The sequence below is a fragment of the Phascolarctos cinereus genome, unplaced genomic scaffold (genome assembly GCF_003287225.1).
Source record: "Phascolarctos cinereus isolate Bilbo 61053 unplaced genomic scaffold, phaCin_HiC Scaffold_2;HRSCAF=192, whole genome shotgun sequence".
NCBI classification, from domain to species: Eukaryota; Metazoa; Chordata; class Mammalia; order Diprotodontia; family Phascolarctidae; genus Phascolarctos; species Phascolarctos cinereus.
The window spans coordinates 408,558,151-408,583,668 of NW_027555625.1; the positions used below are offsets into that span (position 1 = coordinate 408,558,151).

At 37.7% G+C, this 25,518-nt stretch overlaps 1 protein-coding gene across 2 annotated transcripts in view; it reads left to right on the forward strand.

The window, feature by feature from the left end:
- CREBRF (CREB3 regulatory factor) overlaps positions 1-18,789 on the forward strand; it is a 47,292-nt gene extending 28,503 nt beyond the window's left edge. For both annotated transcript variants that reach the window (XM_020969116.2, XM_020969117.2), the window contains 6 exons: positions 1,209-2,295; positions 7,563-7,757; positions 8,479-8,668; positions 9,348-9,421; positions 11,348-11,470; positions 13,092-18,789. In XM_020969116.2, the coding sequence (XP_020824775.1) occupies positions 1,209-2,295; positions 7,563-7,757; positions 8,479-8,668; positions 9,348-9,421; positions 11,348-11,470; positions 13,092-13,207 (1,785 nt within the window). In that variant the 3' untranslated portion in view covers positions 13,208-18,789. The remainder of the gene's footprint in view (positions 1-1,208; positions 2,296-7,562; positions 7,758-8,478; positions 8,669-9,347; positions 9,422-11,347; positions 11,471-13,091) is intronic.
- Positions 18,790-25,518: the final 6,729 nt, after the last annotated feature.

The following is a 25,518-nucleotide window of genomic DNA, read 5'->3' on the forward strand; positions in this document are numbered from 1 at the left end:
GCTTCGTTTTCATTGAGAAGCTAGTAGGTGGAGAACAGAAATAAATGTGAGGTAAATTTTGATTCTAATAAGCCTGATTCTAGTGCTTTTTAGAACTACGTATAAACCTCTTGAATTTACTAAGGAAAGATATTTGTTGAAAAGTCACATAAGGCCATTAAGATCCAGCTGGCAAATGAAGGAGTAACAGTGATTAAAACTTAGAGTATGGCATTCTTCAATATTCAAGGGTATGAAGTTGAGAGAGTTAAACAAAAATAGTGATTAAAAGTGATATTTGAATAGGTTTGTCAATTATATTTAGGTGAGGAAACTACATACTTTTAACTAAGAAAAATATTGTTACTGTTGAATCATACAGCAAGAATGTTGCATCTGCATTTGGGCATGAGCATCAAGGTTATGTCCTGAGCCTTATTCCTGGCTAGGTTTCAACTACCTTTGATCTTGTTTTTGCCTCTGTTGAAGTTCCCTCTTAACAAGACAGCTTATTTTTCCATGATGAGCTATGCAACATTGCTGTGGTTGATGCTAAAGAGATACCAAATTCTTTGAAGTATAAAGGAGCAAGAAAAAACAAACCTTTTTCAATGGTGGTATTGATAGTATGTCCCCTGAAATCTCTCAGTGCCTCATTATGGCATGAAGGTAGCCTTGAGTTACCAAAGGTTATGTCAGTGTAATGGAGCATCCCTCAGGTCTTACTGCACTGGAAAGACTTTGAGTACAGTCCAGGTGACAACCTGCGTGCTTGTTGTCTGAGGACCAGCCTAGCCAAGTGTGGAGAGGTTTGTCAATGAAAGATTAGACTTTGGGTGATGAATGTTTTGAGCTATAGAAACTCATGAAGACAGAGATGCATTGGTGGCAGAAATAACCATATTTGTGACATCATAGATCTCTCATGTGAAGCATTTATAGTAGAAAACCAAGAGCCCTTGATATTTGAGCCATACTCCAGACTTGAAGGAAGAGTATTTAAAAAATTCTAGCATCAAGAACCACTTAAATGTTATACATTTCCTTATTTTTAAAAAATACATAGAAGCAAGGAAATTATATAGAATTGTATATACGTAACTTTGCCTTAAAGTAAAAGAAATCAAGTTAGTATGGCAGTTGTAAAAAAGAGGAAGGAGAATGGGGAATTGTGTATTTTTTTTCTTTAAAATGTGGTGCTATTTTTTTGGTCCCATTTTCCTATTCAGGATAGAGAAATGAACTACCAACAGAATCCCAGAGACAACTTTCTTTCTTTGGAGGAGTGCAAAGATGTTGAAAATCTGGAGACTTACACAGATGTCCTGGATAATGAGGCTGCTTTAACCTCAAACTGGGAACAGTGGGATACATACTGTGAAGACCTAACAAAATATACTAAACTGACTAGCTGTGACATCTGGGGAACAAAAGAAGTGGATTACCTGGGTCTTGATGACTTTTCTAGTCCCTACCAAGATGAAGAGGTCATAAGTAAAACTCCAACTTTGGCCCAGCTTAATAGTGAGGATTCTCAGCCAGTATCTGATTCCCTTTATTATCCTGACTTGCTTTTTAGTGTCAAACAGAACCCCTTGTCCTCATCATTGCCTGGGAAAAAGATAGCAAGCCGAGCAGCTGCCCCAGTGTGCTCATCGAAGACTGTTCAGGCTGAGGTTCCCTCGTCAGACTGTGTCCACAAGGCAAGCAAACCCACATCAAGCACACAGATCATGGTGAAGACCAACTTGTATCACAATGAAAAGGTGAATTTTCATGTTGAATGTAAAGACTATGTTAAAAAGGCAAAGGTAAAGATCAATCCAGTTCAGCAGACTCGGCCCTTGTTGAGCCAGGTTCATGCTGATGCAGCAAAGGAGAATACCTGTTACTGTGGAGCTGTAGCAAAGAGACAAGAAAAAAAAGGAATGGATACACTTCAGAGTCACATAACTCCTACTTTGCCTTTTAAAGAGACCCGAGAGCTACTCCTCAGCCCTCCTCCCCAGGAGGCTACAGGGTTAATTGTGTCAGGAGAGAGCAGCAGCTTATCTGCCAGCACATCAGTTTCAGATCCATCCCAGAAAAAAGAAGAGCACAATTATTCTCTTTTTGTTTCCGACAACTTGGGTGAGCGACAAGCCAAATGCAGCCCTGAAGAGGATGAAGAGGATGAAGATGATGTTGATGATGAGGACCATGATGAAGGATTTGGCAGTGAACATGAGCTATCTGAAAATGAGGAGGAAGAAGAGGAGGAAGAAGATTATGAGGATGACAAGGATGATGATATTAGTGACACTTTCTCTGAACCAGGTATTGTAAAAATTGTAGACTAGCAGAGCTTTTAAGAATTGTTGGAAAGAGAAAGCTTTTCTTGGGGCGATTTCTTTACCTTGTTAGTCTGGGGACTGGAAAAGCTCAGGGGCGTGGCATTTTGACTATAAGTAGCTTTAAAATAGTTATCTGCTTGTGTACTATAGCTAATGCTTTAGGGCCAGTTCTTAGTTTATCTTGCACCAAGCATTCTGGTTTGTCACCTTGTTCATTACCTCTCCAAAGAGGCCAAGAATCCGTTGGCATGAAAGTAATTTTATTTCTGTATGTGTCCCTCCAGTATGGTGGAGATAAGTTAGGAGTCCCTACATTGACTTGGTGTCAATTTCAACTACTCATGCCCATGTGGTTCTGATTTATGAAAAAATAAAGGAAATTTTTTTTTTTGCTTCTGCTTCAGTTTTCATTTGCAGAATATCTTTTTTTTTGAATGAGAATGTACAAATGGAGGGGAAGGGCTTAAGGTAATGAAGGCTCTTTTAGGGACAGATTTTTAAAAATAATTTATGTGTTATTACCTGGGCACGAAAAGGGAAAAAGAAGGAAAGTTAGCCTTGAGATGTTCTTCTGCTCTCAGTGTGTAAATCTTGTGCATTAAAATGACATTGCTGAAAGGCATAATTAAAAATTGTAGAAAGGAATGAAAATCATCCCAATGTCTTTTTTTTATTTTGGCAAATTTATTTAAATAAATAGTTGTTTCATAAAAACTTAAAATAGTAGTTCTGCATAAGATATAACAGTTCAAAAGAACTTTAAAAATCTAATATTCAAAGGATACAGTTTGTTTATAATATTATCTTTACTGTCTTAATTTTTGGAGAAAAAAATTCTGGAATTTTAGTTAGTATAAACATTGGTATTCAGTATGCTGGTTGGGTGGGTTTTTTTTTTTCCTTCTAACCTCTTGGTTAGAAGTGGTTTCTTTTACCCAGATGTTTCACCTTTATTAGAGACAACCAAGTCATTTTGCGTAGGAACTTCAATTTTAAATGTAAAAGAATAAGGCTTGTTTTGACATATTTTAGGATCCTTGTGTTTTGGGGATGGAAAATAGTGGTTCTCTTTTTTGCTTACAAGTATGAACAATGTTTATGTTCTCTCTAATAATTCTGATCTCTGGCATAACTCAGGGGACTTACTGTTTGGGAAGCTCATGTTGAGTGCTAATGGGGACTGACCAGATTGAGCTGCAACATAGAGTGAATGAGAATGTTCTGAGCCTTGTGTTTTGGGGAAAAGAGAAGAAGGAGGGTGGAGGAAAAGGTGACATTGTTAGCTGGTGATAATAATAATAACTGACATGTATATAGTACTTAAAGGTCTGCAAAGCATGTGCAGAACCTCTCATTTCATCTTCCCAACAACCTCGTGAAGTAGGTACCAAGACAGACGTTATTATCCCCATTTTACTGATGATGTAAATGAGGCTTAGAGAGGCAAGATGACTTGCCCTTGGTTACACAGCTATGTCAGACAGAGATGGGATTTGAACCAAGGTCTTCCTGACTCCGATTCCAGCATCCTATCCCTTATGCCTCTCTTTAAAAAAAAAAAAGACAAACAAAACCCTGTTCCTCATTTACTTATCAGGCAGTCAATTCCATGATCATCAGAGCAAATCCAGCAGAACTTCCTTTCCCTCAGTGTGCAGTCTCCACTCAGGCTGTGTAACACCTTGTGATTTCTTTCCTTTTTCAACGTTGTCCTTAATGTTCTTGATTTCACATGTTAAAAGATACTTGGGAAGGGAAAAAGAAAGGAGCACACAGTGTACTTGCCTCAGACCCTTACACCCACCTCAGGGATGGCCATGGGTCCTAAATAAAGACAGCCATGCTACTTAGGTTCCTTCAAAAGAGTATGCATTTTGAATGGTTTAACCAGAACTGGCGATACGTTTCCTGCCATTCATTCACAGTCTTTTGACTGGACCCTCCTGTAACCGGCAACATTTATATGTGAAGCAGTTTCGGTAAGCTTAGGCAAGCAGGCTGTGACTGTGGAACAGAGGAGAGGTAACTGGTGTTTGTGGGGATCACATTCTCATCTTGTCCCTTGTTAACACAATGCTGAATGTTAAAGGGGAATTTAATTCTCTTGTTTCCAGTTGATTTGGTTTGTGTTATGTAGATATTTCTCACATATGAAAGTGAACAATTGACTTGATTAGTAAAAAACCACAGAATTATGGTATTATTTGGGCTTTAGCAAATATGAATAATGAAATTTTAAAAATACCTTCTATGTATGTATACAGAACTAAACCAATAACTTTAGGAGCCCAAAAGTGAAGTACTGGAGAGAAGCAGAAGGAAATACTTGAAACAGAAGTGTGCCAGTTTGGGGTGGGTTGATTGGTGTAATTTGTGGTGTTCTTGACCAATTTACAAAGGCTCTTTTGTGACTAGGTCACTTGATGCTGTTTCTTGGCAGACGATTATACCAGCTCATGAGCTTAAAAACTTAAGGGGTGGAGGGGGCCTGGGGTTGAGAATAGAGTTTCAGTCCCTGTTTGGGATCTGCTCCCAAGATTACATAGGGCTCATTCAGTAGCCAGCCCACAACTGGAGCCACAACTGGAGCCACAACCGGAGTCATGGGTCCAAGCATGTTGGCTTGGGTTAGGTACTAAAGTGAAACTTTACTTTGTAATCACTATTTACTGGCTTCTCAAGCATTTTGTGTTTCCCCTTTCCCCTTAAACATTACTTACTCCCTGCAAATTATTCCTATCAAAGGCAATTTAAGGATCTGTTCTTGGAATTATGTTTAAAAATTTAATATAGCCAAATGGTCTTCTGATTTGCTTTCACTGACCGTGTCAGATGGAAGTGTGTCTCCTATTTTCTGTGATTCTAACACTGGTATTTTCTTTTTCTTTTTCTTTTTTTTTTTAACACTGATATTTTCTAACTTGATAGATGCAACATACCAGAATGATATTTTGCCAGAAAACAAGGTCAAATGAGGAGTGGTAAAATTTGTGGCTGTATAAAGTGGGGTGCCTAATAACAAGTAAAGTGTAAAGTACACTGACATGAGTGGACAGAATGGTGTTTCCAATGTCCTCGTCTGCCCTGGTTTGGGCAAAGGCAGACTTGGCTGTGAAACATTAGATTTTAGAGCTGTCATGAGCAGCTTTAGGATAGTTGTCTAAGTAGCTCTTCCCACCCTACCTTACAGGGTACCCAGCCCAGTGTTGATTCCTTACATCATAGTGCAGCATCTTCAGCATTTCTGTTCTTCCATAAGCCCAGCAGTGGTTAGTGAAGGGAGGAAGTGGCATCTGAGCTTCACTTTTAAAAATAAGTAAGAGGGGCACCTAGGCGGCACAGTAGATAGAGCACTGGCTCTGGAGTCAGGAGGACCTGAGTTCAGATCCAGCCTCAGACACTTGACACTTACTAGCTGTTTGACCCTGGGCAGGTCACTTAACCCTGATTGCCTTGCAAAAAAGAAACAAAGAAAAAGAAAGAAAGAAAGAAAGAAGAGCAAAGAGGAAAAGAGGGGAGGCATTCTAGGCATGAGGACAGTGTAAGTCAAAGCATAGGTGTGTCGAGAGTACTCTGTCCTAGTGCACAGACTCAGGCTGTCTCGTTTGTTTGCAGCATAAAGTATATCAGGGTAGTTATGAGAGGTAAAGCTGAAAAGCTATAAAACTTCTTGGATGCCAGCCAGGGAAGTCTGAATATTATTTACTCAGTTGGACAGTTTTTATTTCCCAATGATTCCCAACAGAACTCAGTCTACCTTGTAACAGAGAAGTCAAGCCGAATACGTCCCCACACTGGGCCATTATATTCCTCCTTCTGAATCTGTCATCTCCTACTTTTGTGCTGACAGTCCGAGAGCATGCTACACCATCAGGTCCTGTAAAGTCACAGTTGGACATTACATTGATCAGAATTTGGAAGTCTTTCAGGGTTTTCTTTACATTACTGTGGTCATCATGCAGTTTTGTTCTTCTGGTTCTGCTTACTTCACTAAACATCAGTTTATGCAGGTCATACCAAGTTTCTCTAATTTCTTCACATTCATCATTTCTTATGGCACAATCATATTTGATTACATTCATATATCACATTTGTTCAGCCATTTCCCCAGTTCCAGTTCTTTGCTATTACAAAAATGTTTCTGTCTGTGGAACTTTTTAGGTCTTTAATCTCTTTGAGGATATATACCTAGGAGCAGTGTTGTTGGGTGAAAGAGTATATATCAGTTGAATGATTTTTTTCCATTAATGAATGCACGTGTATATACACACACTTTTATGTACACACACACACATACACACTATATCCGTGCCATTGAATGACTCTTTTTTCTAGTGAAAATTATGAGCATGAGTGATAAGACCAGGTCTATGTATTAGGAAGGTTCCTCTAAGAGTGTTATGAAGAATAGATCATAGGGAGAAAGAGGAATGGAAAAGCTACAAGGAGGCTATTGTAACAGTACAGGTAGGAGCACAATAATAGGGGCTTGTAGCTAGAATGGTGACAGTAGGAATAGAGAAGGAAGGGATGGATATGCAGAGGTAGAATAGGTAAATAAAAGTCCTGTCAACCCATAAGTTTTGGGAATGGTATTATAGGTACTTTCTGTACTTTTCTAGGAGGTTGGAGAGAACAATAGCGTTACCCCCAGAAACTCTTCATAGCAGTCTGTCATCATGGAAATTTACCCAGTTCTGCTGTCATTTAATTTCAGTAAACTTTTTATTATGTTGTAAGTCAGGAAAACAGTGGAATTCACTATAGAGTGATCTTTTTTAAAAAAAGTTTAATTGCTCTTGACGTTCTAGGGTTTGGCCTCCCTTCAGACTCTGCTTAATTAATTGGCATTTTAGAGAGTAGTTTAAAAAAACCCCCAATACCTTAGAGAAAGCCAGATCTTCCAGAACAGTATGATTAGTTTGTTTTGTTATTAATTACTGCAGTTTTAGAAAGTTGTAGTTTTCCATATTAAATGTTATTTTGCAATCTGTGCTTAGCATCCTTAGCTTAGATTTCTAGTAGGATAGAAGTTTCTTGGGAGGAGTGAACATTTCATTTTTTTGTCTTTATATCCCTTGTGTCCAGCACAAAGGGAATTTAATTTAGCAAGTTAGAAATAGAATAATAGTTTATCTGTTATATTAAAGAAAACCGACAAACTTCCTAAGTTCCCTGAAATTTTGCGTGTTTTTTCCTTGAAGTTAACTAGTACTGCTCACATTTTGAGATTTTGGTTTTTCTCCAAAGGTTATGAAAATGACTCAGTCGAAGACTTAAAGGAGATGACTTCGGTATCTTCGCGGAAGAGAGGCAAGAGAAGGTACTTCTGGGAGTATAGTGAACAACTAACACCATCACAACAAGAGAGGATGCTAAGGCCATCTGAATGGAACAGAGACACTTTGCCAAGTAATATGTATCAAAAAAATGGCTTGCATCATGGTAAGAGGGGATTGTTATCAAGTAATTAGTACCAGTAGTTCTGGAGCGCTATCTCGAGTATAGATGTTAAACTGTAATGCTCCTTTGGCGAATCCAGATTTTTGAACAAGTTAGAGAAGAGGGAATAGAATGGGTGTAGTGGCAAAACCAGTTTGCTCCCTACATCCGCTTCCTACTCACGAGTGGAAGCCCTGGGGCAGTACTGTCTCCTTCCCATTCCCTCAGTCCTGGCATCTAAGAATGGTGAAGTGATAACAAAGATAACTGCATTGCAAATAGCAGTAGAAGTTGGGGGTTGGGGAAGGGATGTGAGCTGTAGATATCCTTTTCACTTATAGTATGGTTAAAGCAGGAAAAGAGTGGAGTGGCAAGTTGTTGAGTTCATAATCCTCGTGAAGCTGTATGTAGTTAAATAGCGCTTGGAGATGGGGCTGGGAGTGAAGAAGAGAGCAAGAGGCGGGGATCTCTGTGGGGAGGGCCAGGATATAGCTTCTCTTTATTCACTGCAGGGAGGGAAATATGCCTGCCATTTCCTAGCACTTCTAGGATGAGGAGATGCCCTCTGTTTGAATGACTAACCCTTATTTACACATCATACTTTTTAATCCTGAGTAAAAAATCAGGCTTCAGAAAAAATAGCAGCTTTGTGAAAATGTATCCTTTTCTGTTTAAATGACTTGTTTAAGGACAGCAGAGTGTTTGTTTTTTCTTTTCTTAATAGGAAAATATGCAGTAAAGAAGTCACGGAGAACTGATGTTGAGGACCTGACTCCAAATCCCAAAAAACTGCTTCAGATTGGCAATGAACTGAGGAAACTGAATAAGGTGATTAGTGATCTGACACCAGTCAGTGAACTTCCCTTAACCGCCAGACCCAGGTCAAGGAAAGAAAAGAACAAGCTAGCTTCCAGGTAAGTTTTGATGATTTCTACTTCTGTAAATGAATTCTCTGAACTAGGATTATTCTTTTAGTGAGCTGTACAGAGGAGACATCTTCAAACTATGTAGAAAAATGCTATGCTTTCTACCCTTTGGAAACATTTTAAGGTCAGTGTGGAATTTTTCTTTTTAATGGGAGAAGTTGGTTACATGCTAGGTCATTCAATTTTTATATTGTATTGGAAAATTAGATTGTAGTTTTTAGTCTAGTACTTGAAGAATCAGAATCTATTTGAATTATAAACAAGTTTGTGTATGTCAACACTATAACTAGCAAATTTTGCATTGGGAGCAAGTAAGCAGTGGGGGCAGCAAGCTTAGGGTGTGGCTATGTTTGTGTGGGAAGTGCCCCTGGGCTGAAGCCAACGGTGAGGCAGGCAAGGGAAGATATAGACCCTGGGACCATGCTGTCAGAAATGTTTGCCCTGGCTTAAAGCACTGACCAAGCTGCCCTAGTTACAGTTCTGGTGTGGGGTTATACTTTTTGTTAGTAACAATTTTCCTAGATCAGCAGCAGCAGCCTTTTGGTCCCATAAACAACAGAGGACATTAGTTTTTATTCCCTTTAGAAAGTTTCTGATGGGAGAGTTTAAAGGAATTTTCTGAATATATTCTGAAACAAAAGTTAACTAACTACTTTTTCCTTTATAGGGCTTGCAGACTAAAGAAAAAAGCTCAATATGAAGCTAATAAAGTGAAATTATGGGGTCTTAATACAGAATATGGTAATGTTTTAAGACATTTACTAGCATTCACAGAATTACTTCAACTACTCCCTTTCCCACTTACCCACTCTTAGCATCCTCTCTCTTGCCCAGCCTCTACCTTGTGCCACCTGCCTGTTTATCTACCAACTCACCAAGCTGTTGTACTTTCCCCCCTATCTCCCCCCTGACTCTTTGGAATGTATAAATACTTACATGGATATCTGGTCTGACTGGTCCTACACCACACCAGATGTTACCCTTATTCTTTTATTTGTCTTGTGAACACTTATTTTTAAGAATTTCACTCATAATCTCTCTTTACAAATTTGATGCATGGTTTGCATGTGTGATTCGTTCTTGAAAATCACTCACATAATTTTTGTTGAGTGAACCATTGATGTAAACTTTCACTTTCCTTTAATTTAAAAACAAACATGAAAAACATAACACAACATGTGCTACATTAGTTAGTCTAGCCAGTTGTGAGGTGAAGACTTACTAGAAATATTGTTTGTTTTAGCTACTGAGTGAACCGTTAGCCTTTGATCTGCTAACCAGAGCTCCTGTAGTCTGGTGTACTAACCACAGGTGCTTGTCTTGCTTATCTGCTTCTAAATGTAGTCTCTTCCATGTGTAGCTCAGTATCTCATGGATAGGTTGTGACTTCCATGAAAATCCCATGGAGGTGTTATTCTGGGTAAGAAAAAATAAGCTAAACTTGCGAATTATTCAGTTCCGAAGGTTAGTTTATGCTTTGGTCATCCATTTCCCTTTAAAAGTGTTAAAACTGAAGTCAGTTTCCTACTGACATAGGTGGTGGGGGAGATGTTTTGAACTAGACAATAGTTTAAAAAAATCTGGAGGTTTTACTGTATTGCAAACACAATATGAGTCAACAGTTTACTGTGGCAGTGTAAAAAGTGAATTCAATTTTAGGCTTATATATAAAGAGAGACTTGGTGTTTAGAAAAGGTTATAATCCTGTTGAACTCTGATCTGATCTGACCACATCAAGATTTTAGATTTGGTTCAGACTGCCACATTTGCAAAAGAATATTCACATACTAAAACATATCCAAGGGAGAGCCTCCATGGTAGTAAGGCAGCTGGGAACCATGGCATACAAAGATCAGTTGAAGGAAATATAGCTGTTGAGCCTAGAAAAAAAGAAGACTCAAGGGGAATATGGATGGCTGTCTTCAAGTATTTACTGAGAGATTAGACTTGTTCTGTTTAGCCCCAGGAAACAGAACAAGGTGGAAACCTCAGTAAGGTAGTTTGATGTGAGGAAAAACTTCATGCCTGAGTTGCCTAAAGGCAGAATCAGCTATTTTGGGAGATAGTGAGTTATTCTTCTTTGCCATCTTCAAACAGAGGAGGCTAGGTGACTACTTATTTGGGATGTTGTAGTGGAGATTTCTCTTCAGGTACAGATTGGACTGAATAGTATGTGAGGTCCCTTTCAAATCTGTGATTCTGTAATATAATTTGTCAAAAACAGATAAATCATTAGCTTGTCAGAAGCATGAATAGAAGATGACTTATAACCTGCCACCTATTTTCCCCTGATGGGGAAGTATTTTGGTCTTTATTTTTGATATATCTATATGTGACTTTTGCCAAATAATCATGGACCAGAGGGATCTAGGACATTCTCAGCATCCAATCAAGATAGAAGCCAAACCCCACCAGAAATTTCAGCCTATTCCTCTAGCACTCAGGGTTATTCAGTCCAACTCAAGAGACCTAAAATGATTTCAGACCTTCCACAGCACCAAGATTCAGTGGTACCAGACCATTAATACATTTTAAAAGTACTTTATTTTGGAAAAAAAAGAAGCTTTTTTTAAGTAGTGTTTTTCATACTTCTAACTTATTATAAATTCAACCTCAAACACTTTTCTTTTTAGGTAATGTGTCCTCTATATGCTTCCTGTTTTGCAGATAACTTGCTGTTTGTAATCAACTCTATCAAGCAAGAAATTGTCAATCGAGTACAGAATCCAAGAGAGGACAGAGGACCTAACATGGGGCAAAAGCTTGACATACTTATTAAAGACACTCTTGGTAAGGATAATTCAAGACATGTCTTCAAATAAAAGAATGCAGTTTATGGTATGATACTAAAAGGGAAAAAAGCTCTTGTTTTTGTACAGATATTGTGTATCGAACAAATGATAATTCACTTTACAAATGCGAGTTAAATTTACCAAAGGCAAAGCTATCTTATCACATTTGTTTGTTTTTTTAATATGATTTTGACCTTATCATTAAAGTTTCCCTATAACTCTTCTTATCTAGAGATTATACTTAGGTAACTTCAGCCATCTGGAACATAGGTGGGAAGACAAAATCATAAAATTCTTCAGCTTTTAGAAGTAAAAGAGACATGAGTGGCTGAAATAACTGCCTCAAAATCCATAGACCTTACTCCAGTAGAAGAGATCTACCTTCAGGGCTTATTAACTTGTTTAGTATCCTCCTTTTTTATATAGCTTTTGTACAGTTTTAACAGTCTTAATCATCTGGGTTCCTAGGTCACAACAGATTAGAAATAGTGAAATAAATAGGGCAGGATGGGGTGCCAAAAGAGGCAGCACAGCAGCAGAGAGCAGCGAGAAGTAACAGCTCATAACCTTATAGAAAGGGAAAAAACAGGACCAATAACAGCAGGTAGTGGTCCTGGACCATTAATATTAGGGCAAACAATCCCCAACCTCTCAGCCCTTAAATTCAGCAAACATGAATTGAGTATCTACTATAGGCATGGGGAAAAAAAAACCTGGTTCCTACCCCCAAGAAGTTTCTAATCTAACAGGGGAAATGAGACAGGCATAGAAATAATTATGATGCAAGATAGTTCTGAATTCCTAAGAAAGGCCAGAATGACCTGAAAGAGTCACATCTTGTGGCACGTGGTGCCAGGTGGGACTAATGCCATACCTAAGCTATAGTAATCTTAGCACTAGACCAGCGTTAAGGACAAAAGTCAGTTTCTGTCAAATACCACTAACCCTTAGGAAAAAGTCATTGAAGGGCTACATTCCAAAAGCTAATTAATGGGGTTTTTTTGGTTTGTTTTTGTTTTTGGGGGGCGGGGTGAGGCTGTCAGAATTAAGTGACTTGCCAGGGGTCACACAGCTGGTGTCAAGTGTCTGAGGTCGGATTTGAACTCAGGTCTTCCTGACTCCAGGGCCAGTGCTCTGTTCACTGTGCCCCAGTGTTTTCTTTCTTTTTTTAGAGGAGTAGAAACATTAAACTCAACTGCTTTTTAAAAGAACAATAAAACAGTCAATAATCAAAACAACTTTAGTTAAAATTCTGCCATATGACTGAATAACCATTATTCTCAGCTTTCACCTGTTACAATCCATAAAACATTAGATTCCATTCCAAATGAAATAAGTCGATATCCACCTGGGGTTGAGGGCAATTGTTCTCTGGCTTGTAGGAGTAGAAGTGATCAGAGCAGTATCCTCTTGGGGCAGAAGCAAAGCCTGGGGCCAAGTCTGATTGTCCTAGAGGTTCCCTATCTCTGAACTAAACTGTAAATTCCTTACCTTTACCATCCCGGTTTTTATGATCACAGCCTCTAGACTTATTTTAAAAGTGAGGAACCTGACGCCCGAGAGGCATTGTGAGGTCCTTGAGTGGGCATCTGAATGTAGCTGTTCTCTTCCTTCTTCAGGTCTACCAGTTGCTGGACAAACCTCAGAATTTGTGAACCAAGTGTTAGAGAAGACTGCAGAAGGCAACCCCACTGGGGGTCTAGTAGGACTAAGAATACCAACATCCAAAGTGTAATTGGCCTCATATGACCACTGCTCTCTGGTCAGAATTATGTCTGTGCTCAGTCAGGTTCTTCATTGTAAAATTTCATTCTGTTCTGCATGTCAGTTTAGCATTATGTAAACATTTACGATTAGGTTACATTGTTTTAATAACTAAGTAGTATAAGTGAAGCATGATCCAAAATACTTGATTATAGCATTTTTCAGAGCATAAACCCTAGTTAAAACTGCTTCTGGCATCAGTTTGGAAACTTACATGTTTATAAGTGGCTGTTTAGGACCAGGGTGCAAAATCTATAGAAGTCAAATTTGTTTCTGCAAGTGAAAGTGTTAGCAAATGCCAAATGTTCTGGCAGGTTTATGCTCTGAATACAACACAAAATTAAGAGGAAGCATTTTTTAAAATTGTCAGTTTAGATTGTTTTTAGAATTACTGCTTTGTGTTCTAATTTTTTTCCCACAACCATTAATCTCACTTGTACATAGCACACATAGCACTCATGCTGGTGTGCCATATTAGACTTTAATTTTCAGAGCTCAATATGATATATATATATGTCCGTGCAAGAAAAAAAGCATATTCTTTGTGCCTTGTATTTGGGGGAAAACTGTAGCTATAAACTGGTAATGTTTTGTATGATAACCCTAATGAGGAAAAACAAGATGTATAGATGGTAAAATTATGGGGTTTAAATGTTTTTGTTCCAACTTTAAAAATTTTTTTGAATGTATATAGGACTATGTTGAAATGTAGATATATGCCACAGAGTCTGTGTATTGTATAAAAAAAAAAAGATGGCTCTAGAAAACTCAATTTCGGTACTTGGCCGGAAGAAGACAAATACTTGCACATTAATGCGATTGTTTTATTTTTTTGTACCAAAGACAAATGCAACTGATATGGCGAACTGCCAGTCTAAGTAAAGTTTTGCACAGCTTACATGATACTGTACTGAATGTATGAAAAAAAAAGGAAAAAAAGAAAAAAAATCAAAAGGTCAGGGTTAGGGATCTTACTGAACTGTGAATTTTATTTCTGTTTGGGTCCAATTATCTACAGAAGGAGCATTCATACATACAAATATTATTTTGCTGTTCCTCTAGTTCGCTTCCATAGTAGATAAGTTGGTGGCCATTTAGGAGTTTGTAAATCTTTTTTTCTGCACTTATTGTAGGAAATTTTAATATATTTGCATTTTAGTAAGCTATTGGTAAAATAGTTTTCGATTTTGAGGATTTAAAAAGTTTATTTAGCTTGTTGTAGTATACTTCCACCAAACAACCAAAATACAGATTATTTTTATTGTACTGTGTATATATATATGTAAAGAAAGAAAAGGCTACAAATACCTAATTCTTTAGTTGCCACTTTTCCAATTGATGTATTATTGTGCATGTAATATTTCCAAGTATCAACACAAGCTTAAAACAAAAAAAAATTTATAGATTTTTATATTTTTGTACAGGTATTTCCAAACTAGCTTCTTCAAACTTACATGTGACTTAATTCTTGTTAATTCTAGTTTCTATGATTGACAGATATTAACACATTTAGTTTTTAGGTGCTCTTTTGCTCATATAAAAGTCAGCTTCACTAGTCAGTGTTTAAACTGTGTTAAAGCTTTACCTAAGAGGTATGAGAAATTCTTTATGTCAGGGCAGCATCATTCTCTGGATTTGTGGACCTTCCCCCGGAATGTCCCTATTTTTTCCTTCCTCTTAATATTCATTGTCAGGTTTTGTTTGACCTGTTATTGGAGGTGATGGTGGTGGTGACAAAAAACAGAACCACATTAAACGACCTGCTCAACCAGAATAAAAGTACCGAAAGGTTCAAACTCAGGTTCTGGGACTGTACATTTGAAAGTCATATAGGCCTCCCATTTCCCCCTTGGAGAATTTATTCTTTAGTACAGTTTATTTGTACAGTGTGTTTTCTTTTCTTTACTGAAACAGATTTTTTAAAATTTGCATTTTTTAAGCTTTAGAGGTTTGAGTCTGAAACACCCAGTAACATGTAAACATATTGTATCTTGTTCCTATACTGCATGCACAGTATCATGAAATTTTTTAGAAACTCCAAGGGAGGAAGTCATCAACACTTGCACTAAAACTGTGATGCACATGTTTTCCCCGTACATTTGATAGAAACATCCTTGATGAGTTAGAGCAGACTCTAGAGCAAACGGATTACAAAACAAACAAGAAATGGTTTTGAAAATTTTGTTAGTTCTCTTTTGGTGGGGGAAGGAAGGCAAAGTACAAATCTGTAACTTGGGAAAGATAAAGAGAATGTGCCTGGTAAATTTAAAAGTATTGCCAACACCACAGTTTTACAATCAGGTGAAGATCACTTTCATGATAGAGATTCAACTGATTTATAAAATGACCCATTTTAGCGGCTCCATTGTGATCATTTTTTTTCCTGTCTACAAACCAGAATATGATTTTGGTCTCACATTTCAAAAGAAAAAAGAAAAAAGAAAAAAAATTCCAAATCCATGTAATGGATTACCCTACTCTCTCATTTCAGTGTTTTATATGTACAACTTAAGTTAAATAGTTAAAAGCTTTTAAATAGTTGAGCTTTTTAATGTTGACACTTTATTTTGTACCTATTTATATATGTATGTATATCTTAGAAAAGCACTTTGTTAAAAAAAAAAAAGATTGCGTTTTATATGATTCCTGCCATTTGCTGCTAAATCTGGGCTGGTCAGAATGCTGCAGCGATACTTGATCTAAATAAAACCTGGCAGTAAAATGTAGAGTAAAGTTAAAACCTTCAGTTGTTTTAACTTTACCGTAAAGATGACATAGGCAAGCTGTGCAGCTTTACATTTTAACCAGGGGACTCTGTGGCATTTAAAACCGTCTAGAAATGGTCGTACTTTAATGCCAGTAATAATCTGCTTCCTCTATTGTCATTAAAATATATACATTTAGTGTATACTTATCACACAAACAAATCTTATAAGGGTTAACAAAACCCCCAACAACTGTACATGTTCTGTTTTTGGAAATTGTGGCATGTAGTTTTGGATGAAGATCATTAGAGAAGAGCTCTCTAAAGGTTTTCAGTGTTCATACATGGTATGCAGATCATAATGAAGTCCTGAATTTTATTTTAAGTGGAGGCATTGTGAATATTCACTTCAAATAATCCCATCATTCAAAAGCAATTTATACACTTCAATTCTAGTACTACTATGATTTAAAGAAAAAAAAACCTTCCTTGTTTCAGATACACTGGATTCTTTATAGAGTTTGTTTCCATATTAAAGCATGCTGTCCAACTGCTCTTGTTAAGATCTTGTCAAAGTTTTGAATTGGGTGCCACACTTTTTCAGTCGATATGATTGCTTGTTCTACCGTACCATGTATGATTCTTGTCCTTTCCTATATCCTTCATGACAGATTATGATGTGGCTTTATATTGTGCCTTACTTGTACCTTTAGAACTAAATGTCTTCATCCCCTTCCACTCCCTAAGTCTTTTAACTCTTTGACCTTTTTGGAAAGAGAATCAAAAATATAATAAAAAAGCATCATGAAGGATTTCAGATGGGTCTGGTTTCAAATTCCCCTCTCTCTTTGTAGTTATTTTATATTTGTATGGAAGACCAATTTTGAATGGTCTTTTGAGTATGAGGGGAGAGGGTTAACAATAATTCCACTACGTCCTTTTTCTCTGACTTTCATGACTTTATCATACAACTTCTTTCTGATGCTTGACTTTTTTTGCTCATTAGCAAATAGTCTGCATTTAAAGAAAGGTATGTTCAACTCATCAGCTTAAAATTTACTTACTTTCATTTTTCCACAAATTTTTTTAGGAGAAGAGTACCAGTTTCTGTTTGTTTCTAAAACAGATGACAAGTCTCTTTTAAAGAATCAGAAGTATAGTACTTTTGAAATACAATGCTGTCAGTTTGGATTTCTTTTTATATATATATACATATATATATAATATTCATACAATTATCTGATGTTTGCCTTCATTAATAAAGCTGTTAGTTTATTCACCAAAATGGCAAGATGGATGTGCTTTTCTTTATTCCATAAATCTTTTTAACAAGGAGAATTTAGCTGCTTTGAGTTAACTTTCTGAAATGAATTCAAGTGGCCTTCAGCAGGAACTAACAAAGTAATATTATGTTCCCATTCTTGTTAATAGTCTTCCTCAAGTTCTGTTGAAGCATTGCCTAATTATGTAACACAAATGTTAGTATCACTCTAGTCTTGAAACTTGAATTTTGAGAATTAATTGAATTATGCCTTCAGTGTTAAAGGAAATGGTTTCAGTTATCCTCTTAATAGAATTTTTGTCAAAAAAAATACTGTTTCATGGGGAACTGAGGCCATTTTCATAACTTTGCACAGAAATGCAGTTTGCTACTTTTGTTCTTCCCGAGGATCATGACAAATAGTTTCAAACACAGTGCCACAATAATTGTGGATTCTTTGTAATCTTACTAAGGGCATTATGATTTTGAGAAGACTCCATCCTTTTTTTAATATCTTAAATATGTAATGATATGTAACTATGAATGTCAACTACAGGAATGTTTTTCATTTGGAAGGAAAAAAAAGTATGGGATAAAGATGGTGAAAATGTACTACTGAATGTCACAGGCTTCCATAGAGCAAATGGTGATTGTGTTGAAACAGTCCCACTGCTCAAACTGACTAGAATTACAGAAAGACTTATGAATTATAAATTGAATTATCATGCCAAATTTCCACTTTTATTGAGAGAAGGACAGGTACCTCTTTAAAACTATTTCTAATTGGTATTGTAGGGTCAGAGTATTGGTGACTAATGGAGAATGTTCAAGTTGAGTATCTTGATGTGCCAAGTTTGGGTGAACTGGGTTTGCCTCTTCCATACCAGTGTAACAGTGTCAAGCACACAGGAAGAATGACTTCTGGGTTGGGTGGCGGTGTGACTGATGGTCTCCTCTGGTCCCTCCTTTCTCTAACCACTGTTTTTCAAAGAACCAAAAAGCATAGATGTGTATATATGTGTGTGGACCGTATCTGCTTTTGGAAACATTCTTATGGCACTGTATTCCACTGCCTGCTTTCTGATTCTTCTTCCCTACAATGGTGGCTTCCACTATACGAGAGTTGTCCTGGAGGTTAGGATTTGTGGTCAACAGTGATCTCGAATGCTGACAGAATCTAAAGGCATGGGGGGGGGGAAGGTCAAGGTCCGAGCATTTGTTCATACACTGTGGCCATCTCTTTTGCATAGTTGCTTGGAGTCCTGTTTGTAATGTTGTCAAATATTCTGTAGTTCTTTTCCAACTGGAGCTAAGAAACTTTTTATTGGAATCAGTCTTGTCTCTCTTGTTTAGAAAGAATTTTACCTTGTAACGCATGAGCTGTTTTAAAAGTTACTCTATTTAAATGTTGGTTAATGGTTGTGTGGTTTTTTTCTTTTAAGAGAAAAAAGACACAACCAAATTTTGACTTTGTTTACTGTCACTTTCCAGCCCCTCTGCACTTCTAGTCAGATACAGACTCGTCAGTGTATGCAACGTCCTTTGTAATTTAAAATAAAAAAGATGGAAAGAAAAGGTTTTGAACTGAGTTTGCCTCATGTGTGTTTCCTTCCCTTTTCACTTCTCCCTGACCTTCCATGCTACTTTGCTACTATTTGCTAACTGATACATCTCTAAGACAATATAAATATAATTGGTTTTTGTAATTATGTACAAAGTAAAGTGGACCTCAAGATTAAACACTTTCATGGGTTAGTATGGCCAAAATATTTACCATTTGGGTCAGACCTCTAACAATGAGCTTCTCCAGACTTAGCTGGACTGATTTTCAGGCAGCAAACAGTCTTTTGCTAGGTCCATACCTGAAACTTTTCCAGAACGGTAGATTCTGCCCCAGAGTTTACACTTTGTTGCTGTAGCCTCAAAAAACCCAGGCTCACCTTCATGTTACAGTGAGGTACTGAAAAAGGACTTTGGTGCAGGAACCCAAGTATTGGGCACTGTTCCCCTCTCTTGGCAATGTCTGACTTTTTCAGCCTTCAGTTGATAGAATCTGCACATGCAAACATGTGTATATATGTGTCTTTACACAAGGATATATGTATACATACATATGTACACACATGGGCAATTTTAAATTGTAGAATAATTCTGCCCTAATTTATAACACGATGCAGTGTACTGAATTTTTCTTCCATGAATTTTTAGGGTAGCTTTTACATTCTTTTTAGGACGCACAGAATCAACACTGAAGAGGGACCTCAGGAGTCACCTAGTCTCAGCTTTATCTAAGCAGGAATATCCTTTACGACTGACCTGACGAGGGTCATTCAGCTTCTGAAGGAGTCCAGTGGCAGTGACCTTGAGGGTTCCTGCTTTCTGCCTAGGGTGCATCTTATTTTTGTACAGCTCTGATCATCAAGAAGTTTTTCCTTCTGTTCAGATGAAATCTCTCTCTACGAGTTGCCTGGTTCTTCTCTGTAGGGCCAAGCAGAACCAGTGTAATCCCCCTTTACTTGACAGCCCTTCTGATAGGTAGAGGTGGCTCTCATTCTCTCCCTTCCCATCCTACCCTAAGTTGTCTCTTCTGTAGCTCAGCCATCCCCAGTTCCTTCAACTGATCGTTGTGTAGCATGGCTTCTAATCTCCTCGCCGTTCTGGTTGCCCTTGTGATTTAAGTATTGTTTTGTTCTTTTTCTTTTTAATTTGGTTTTCTCTAAGTTGCCAGTCTAGTTTCTGTGAACAGGCATAAATGTTCCTTTTTCATATCATGGCACTTGAAAGGGAACTACAGTCACAGAGTACATATTATTGTGTGCTCTAAAATTGAGGGGCATCACACTTGAACACTATTAATTCCTGAGATGCTTGTGGGCTTTGTGTCCGTTGCACCCCAGGACCCTTAGGAAGAAATCTTATCACTTAATTTCTTGGACTCCTCAGGTCTGAAGGAGGAGGGTTTGATCTTGGCCTGGGCAGCACCAGAAATTCAGGAAGCATAGTGGGTGTAGCCTGGAGCTACGCCAGGACTGAACTTCATAGGAACACTGCCAATAGAAATGTACATAATGACTTCAACCTTCTAGGGGCTTTAGTCAACAATACCTGTCAATGAGTATTTATTAAGCACTTTCTAAGTGTCAGATAATGTCTTAGGTTTTAGGATTCAGGGACACCAGAGCTGCAGATTCTAACGATATATGTCTACTGCATGCAACACCCTGTTAGAGGGCTATTGTTGCTTCCATTTGCTTCTAACATACTGCAGTATGTAACTGTACTTTTCATTTGTAACTCACTGTTTGCCAGCCAGAGATGAGGGTTAAAAAAAGACAAACTGAGTTCGGAAATACCATATTCTTCAGAGGTATTGATTAAGGCAGGACTTTGTTGATAAGAGCTAATAGATTTTACATAGAAAACTGGTAAAAACAAAAGTTATAAATGAAAGGCATTTGTTCTCAGGAAGAAAGCTCCAGAAATGACCAAACCAGGGAACAGTTTCTGGTAAAGGATGGAGTCAGAGTCTGGCTGCTGGAGGTAGGACTAATGACAGTTCAAAATGAATGACTTTAGGGTAACTAGGTAAATCCAGAGAGGGGCAGATCACAGGTTTTTAAGGTAATATCTGGAAGGGACTATTATCCAGTCCAGGAATTCTTAAGTTTTGGGGGTTTTTTGTATCAGATGGACCCCTCTGGCAGTCCTATGAAGCCTCTGGACCCCTTCTTGGAATGTTTTTTATTGCTTTCAAGAGAAACCAATCATATTGAAATCGTTTTCAAAACATTAAAAAAAAAATAAGTCCATGGACCCCATGTGAAGAATTCCCGATCTAGTCCAAGCCCAGATGTTACAGAAGAGAAAATAAGATCCTTAGGAGAATTAAGGGAGTTGACCCAGGCCAGAGAGTAAGTGGCAGTTCAGGGACTTGAACCAAGGTCTTCTGAGCAGTGCAAGAATGCAACAGTGGTCTGTGTGAACATTTAAGTTTTCCTTTTCTGAAATCTCATTGGAAAGGGAATATAAATGTAGCTAGGCCTACAAAAGAGATTTCTGGAGCACTATCTCTGTGAAGAGAAATGTAGTAGCTTCCTTCTCTCTGCTTCAATGGACATTTGTAATAATTATTAAATGTTATAAGATTTTCTTAGAATAAAGTACCTCTTTCCTGTAAAAGTGTTGTTTTTAAAGTAACAGCTCAGGGCCCACTTAAAAGCATCAGTAGTGATATGGTAGAAAATGTGCTGGACTTAGATTCAGGGGTCTGTAGCAAAGTTCCCAAGATGACATTTATTGACTGTGTGACCATGAGCAAGTAACTAGACCTCTCTAGAAGCTTCAGTTTCTTCATCTGTAAAATGAGGGATCATGGGATTTAGGGCTGGAAGTGACTCACTTTAAATATAACCAATCCCCATCCTGTTATAGGTTGCCAAGATCACACAGATAGTAAATGGTGGAACCAAGTTTTGTGCCCACTAATTCCACTGGGAGCTCGACTCTCCATAGTCTGAAGTTCTTCTAGTTCTGAAGATCTATGATTCAACTACAGGTAGTCCCAGGCATAACTGAGCATTCATCCATTCATCATAGAACAAGTGACGTGTACAAACCACCACGGTGAATGTCCTGAGGAATATAAATAGACAAGATGCAGTGTCTGCACCTACAAAGTTTACGTACAACAACCTAGATGGGGAGGCAAGCACCCTGTCCAAAGCTTTAGGCATTAGCATATTAGTTAATTAGATTGGGTGATTGTGGGTGGAAGAGGAGGAACAAGATCCCCTTGTCAGTTCCTGTGTTATAGCTGTTTGGGCAGCAAATGTAACAACCACAGATATTAAGAGTTTGAAGGAGTCTTAAAGATCTAGTCACAGGATCTCAGAAAGACAGAAACTCAGCAAGAGTTCGTTGTGGAACCTGTTCAACAAGTCATCTCCTTTTTCACTTAAAGCTCCTGATGAAGGAGATCTCCTCACTGCCTCCTGTGGTAACCCAGTCCCCTCTGACATAGCTTTAGGTGTTAAAAATATTTCCTAACATCAAACAGAAATTTGTTTCTGTGACTTAACATGAATTGGCTACTAGCTCTGTCCTTTGGGACCAGGCAGAAAAGTCTTAACATTGCTTCCGTAAGTTGGGACTTCAAATCTTTAAGATCGCTGTCATGTTCCCTCTAAGGCAGGGTTTCTTAACCTGATGTTCATGAACTTTAAAATATAGATATAGATAAATAGATATTGATATTGATAACTATTTCAATGTAATTGGTTTCCTTTGCAATCCTATATATTTTCTGTGTTTAAAAACATTATTCTGAGAAGAGATCCATAGACTTCACTGGACTGTGGTCCATGACACACAAAAAGTTAAGAATTCTTGATAAGTATTCTATTTACCAAGCTAAAAATCTACAGTTCCTTCAGCTGGTCCTCAGATAGCATAATGTTGAGATCTTTCTTCACCATGCTGGATGCCTTTTTACCTGGATTCATCATCTCATCAAGTTCCTCCTGAAACGTGATGCTGAACTGAACATTGAATACTCCAGATGTGGACTGTCCAAGGCATAATACAGTAGGACTGTCGTCTCCCTAGCCCTTGAGTCTCTCTGTCTGTCTCTCCACTGCCTCTTAATGCAATTTAAGATTGTATTCACACTCATGACCCCTTGAGCTTAAGGTCCAGTAAAAGCTTACAGTTCACTAAAACCACCAGATTATTTTTAGATAAATTCCTATCTGGCCACACCTCTTCATTTTGAACTTAAGAAGTTAGGTTATTGTTTTGGTTTTTTTTTAACCCAAGTGTAGGTCTTTACATTTATTCCTATTAAACCCACTGGGTTAACATTGTGTTAACCACAATATGCAAACACTGTGCTAGCCTTTTGGGATCTTTTTGGCTCGTATTACCGAATACATTAGCTCTCCCTTTTGGTTTTGTTTGATGAGTGTATATCCAAGCCATTAGTGATTACTATTTGGGATATCTTCAGGTCTTGTCATTCAACCAGATCCAAATTCCCTTAATTGTACTATGGTCCAACTCATGTCTCTGTGTCTTGTCTGCAAGTACGGCATTAGGGACTTAGTCCAATGCTTTGCTAAAATGTAGCTGAAGAGCTGAAGTTATGTTGGTATTCAATAAACTGGAGAACATAAAGAACTTAGAGAATTCTTTGTTTGATAAAAGAACTTCTTGGAGAACTAGAAAGGGATTTTCCAGAAATTAGGCTTAGACCACCTTCTTATACAGTATACTATAATCAGCTCAAAAGGATATTTATGTAAAATACAAAAGGTCACATTATTAAAAAAAAATAGAAGAGGCAGGGATCAGCTTTCATAGTTATGACTAGGAGGAATTAACCAAAGGAGAAAGGATACCATGACAGATAAAATAGAGAATCATGATTCCATAAAACTGTCCCCTCTTGCAGAAGGGACAAGTAGGATAAGAAGGGAAAACATAAACTGGGGAGAAAAATATGTCTATCAAAAAGCCCTGATAGAGATCTGAAATCCAAGAGTCAATAGGGAATCAACAGAAATATCTAAGACTAAGCCACTTCCTAACTGATAAGTGGTTAAAAAATCCGAAAAGAAAATGTTACTGTTGTTATAACTATTAACCACGTGAAAGTTTGTTCCAGATCTTTTATAATAAGATAAACTCAAATCAGAACAGCTCCGAAGCTTCATCTCGCACCTGGTAAATTGACAGATGTGACCACATATCAATCAAGGGAAAGTGTTGTACTGTGGAAAGAGTATGGAACGGGGAGTCAGAAGACCCGAGTTCAAATCCTACTTCTGCCTCTTCCTACCTTTGTGACCTCAGGCAAATCACAACCTCTCTGCACCTCAGTTTCCACATCTGTAAAATGAGGGCTTTGGACTAGATGACCTCTAAGGGTTCTTTAATCTCTAGGTCTGTGACCCTGTATTTACAGCATTTCCCTGATTTAGCAGGCTAGTGATCCCATCCAAAGTGGAAGTAGGGTTACTTTGGAATGACTTATTCTGGATGAAGCCATAATAATTCTTTATGACCACTGCTTCCTTTTCTAGAATTCACTGTCCATCTCTTGAATAATAGAATTCTGGCAGGAATAAAGATCAAGCTCACTGGCCTACACTTGGCAGAATCCACTCTTTTTCCTTTGTTGAAAAATGGGAAAAATAAAACAAAACAAAACAAAAAAAGAAAAATGGGACATTTGCTCTTCTTTGGTCATTTGGCATCTTCCCTATTCTCCATGATCTTTCAAACATCACTGACTGTAGCTCAGCAATCATATTAACCAGTTTTTTTTCAGTATCCTGGCATATAGTTTTTCTGGATCTGATAAAATAAATTTATCTAGGGTCACTTGGTTACTGTTTCAGTTCCTCATTTTATTCTGTCCTTTCCAGTCATAAGATTATTCTCCGTGGCAGAAAAATCTGAAGTAAAATAGAAATTGAGTAGGTCTGCTCTCTCCTTGTCTGTTATCTTTGTCCTATTAACCTTTAGCAACATCCCTGTCCTTCCTTTGCCCTCTTTTCCCCAGCACTGCTTTAAAAAAAACATTTTTGTGTCTTAAATATTCCTTACCAGCTTCAACTCATTTTCAGCATTCAACACACTACAATGAAGTCTTTATGCACACTGATTTTATGTGAATTCAGCTATACCTGTTTTGGGGGGGAGAGAGAGAGAGAGAGAGAGAAGTCTATAGAGAAGTGAGAGGAGAAAAGAGTTATGAGAGAGGAGAAAGCAAGAGAGTGTGGGGGGAGAGAGATTTTGTGAAAAATAAAATTAACATTCTTTTCAATAGCTTAACCACCTCAGATCCATCCATTCTTATATATAGACTTCCTTCTTTTTAAAGACACCCTAGAATCTTTCCAACTATGACTGTTCAAGGAATTTCAACTAGATTTTATGTGCTAACTTTAGAGCCAAAAGCCTGTATAACTTGTAACTCCACTGTATTATGGTATCATACCATGTTGTTTTTTTAAAATTCATCACATGACTTGCCCTCATTTCCATCTTCTGTATGTGTCTTTTTAAAATGTTAAGTGATAAATTCCTTATGCATTAACAATGGTTTGTTTAAACAGTTCCCTAAATATCCTCTTTATCATAACTGGTTTTTTTTAACCTTCAGAATTTCATTCTTCCATCCTTCTGGACTGTAGTATTCTTTCTGGGCTACCCTTCTCCTCAATTCACAGAGATGAAGTCCACAGTGGGACAACTCCTCTCAGGTTCAAGGCACTTCTAAAACTGTAGCTCATGAGCCTCTATCAGTGAAAAGTTT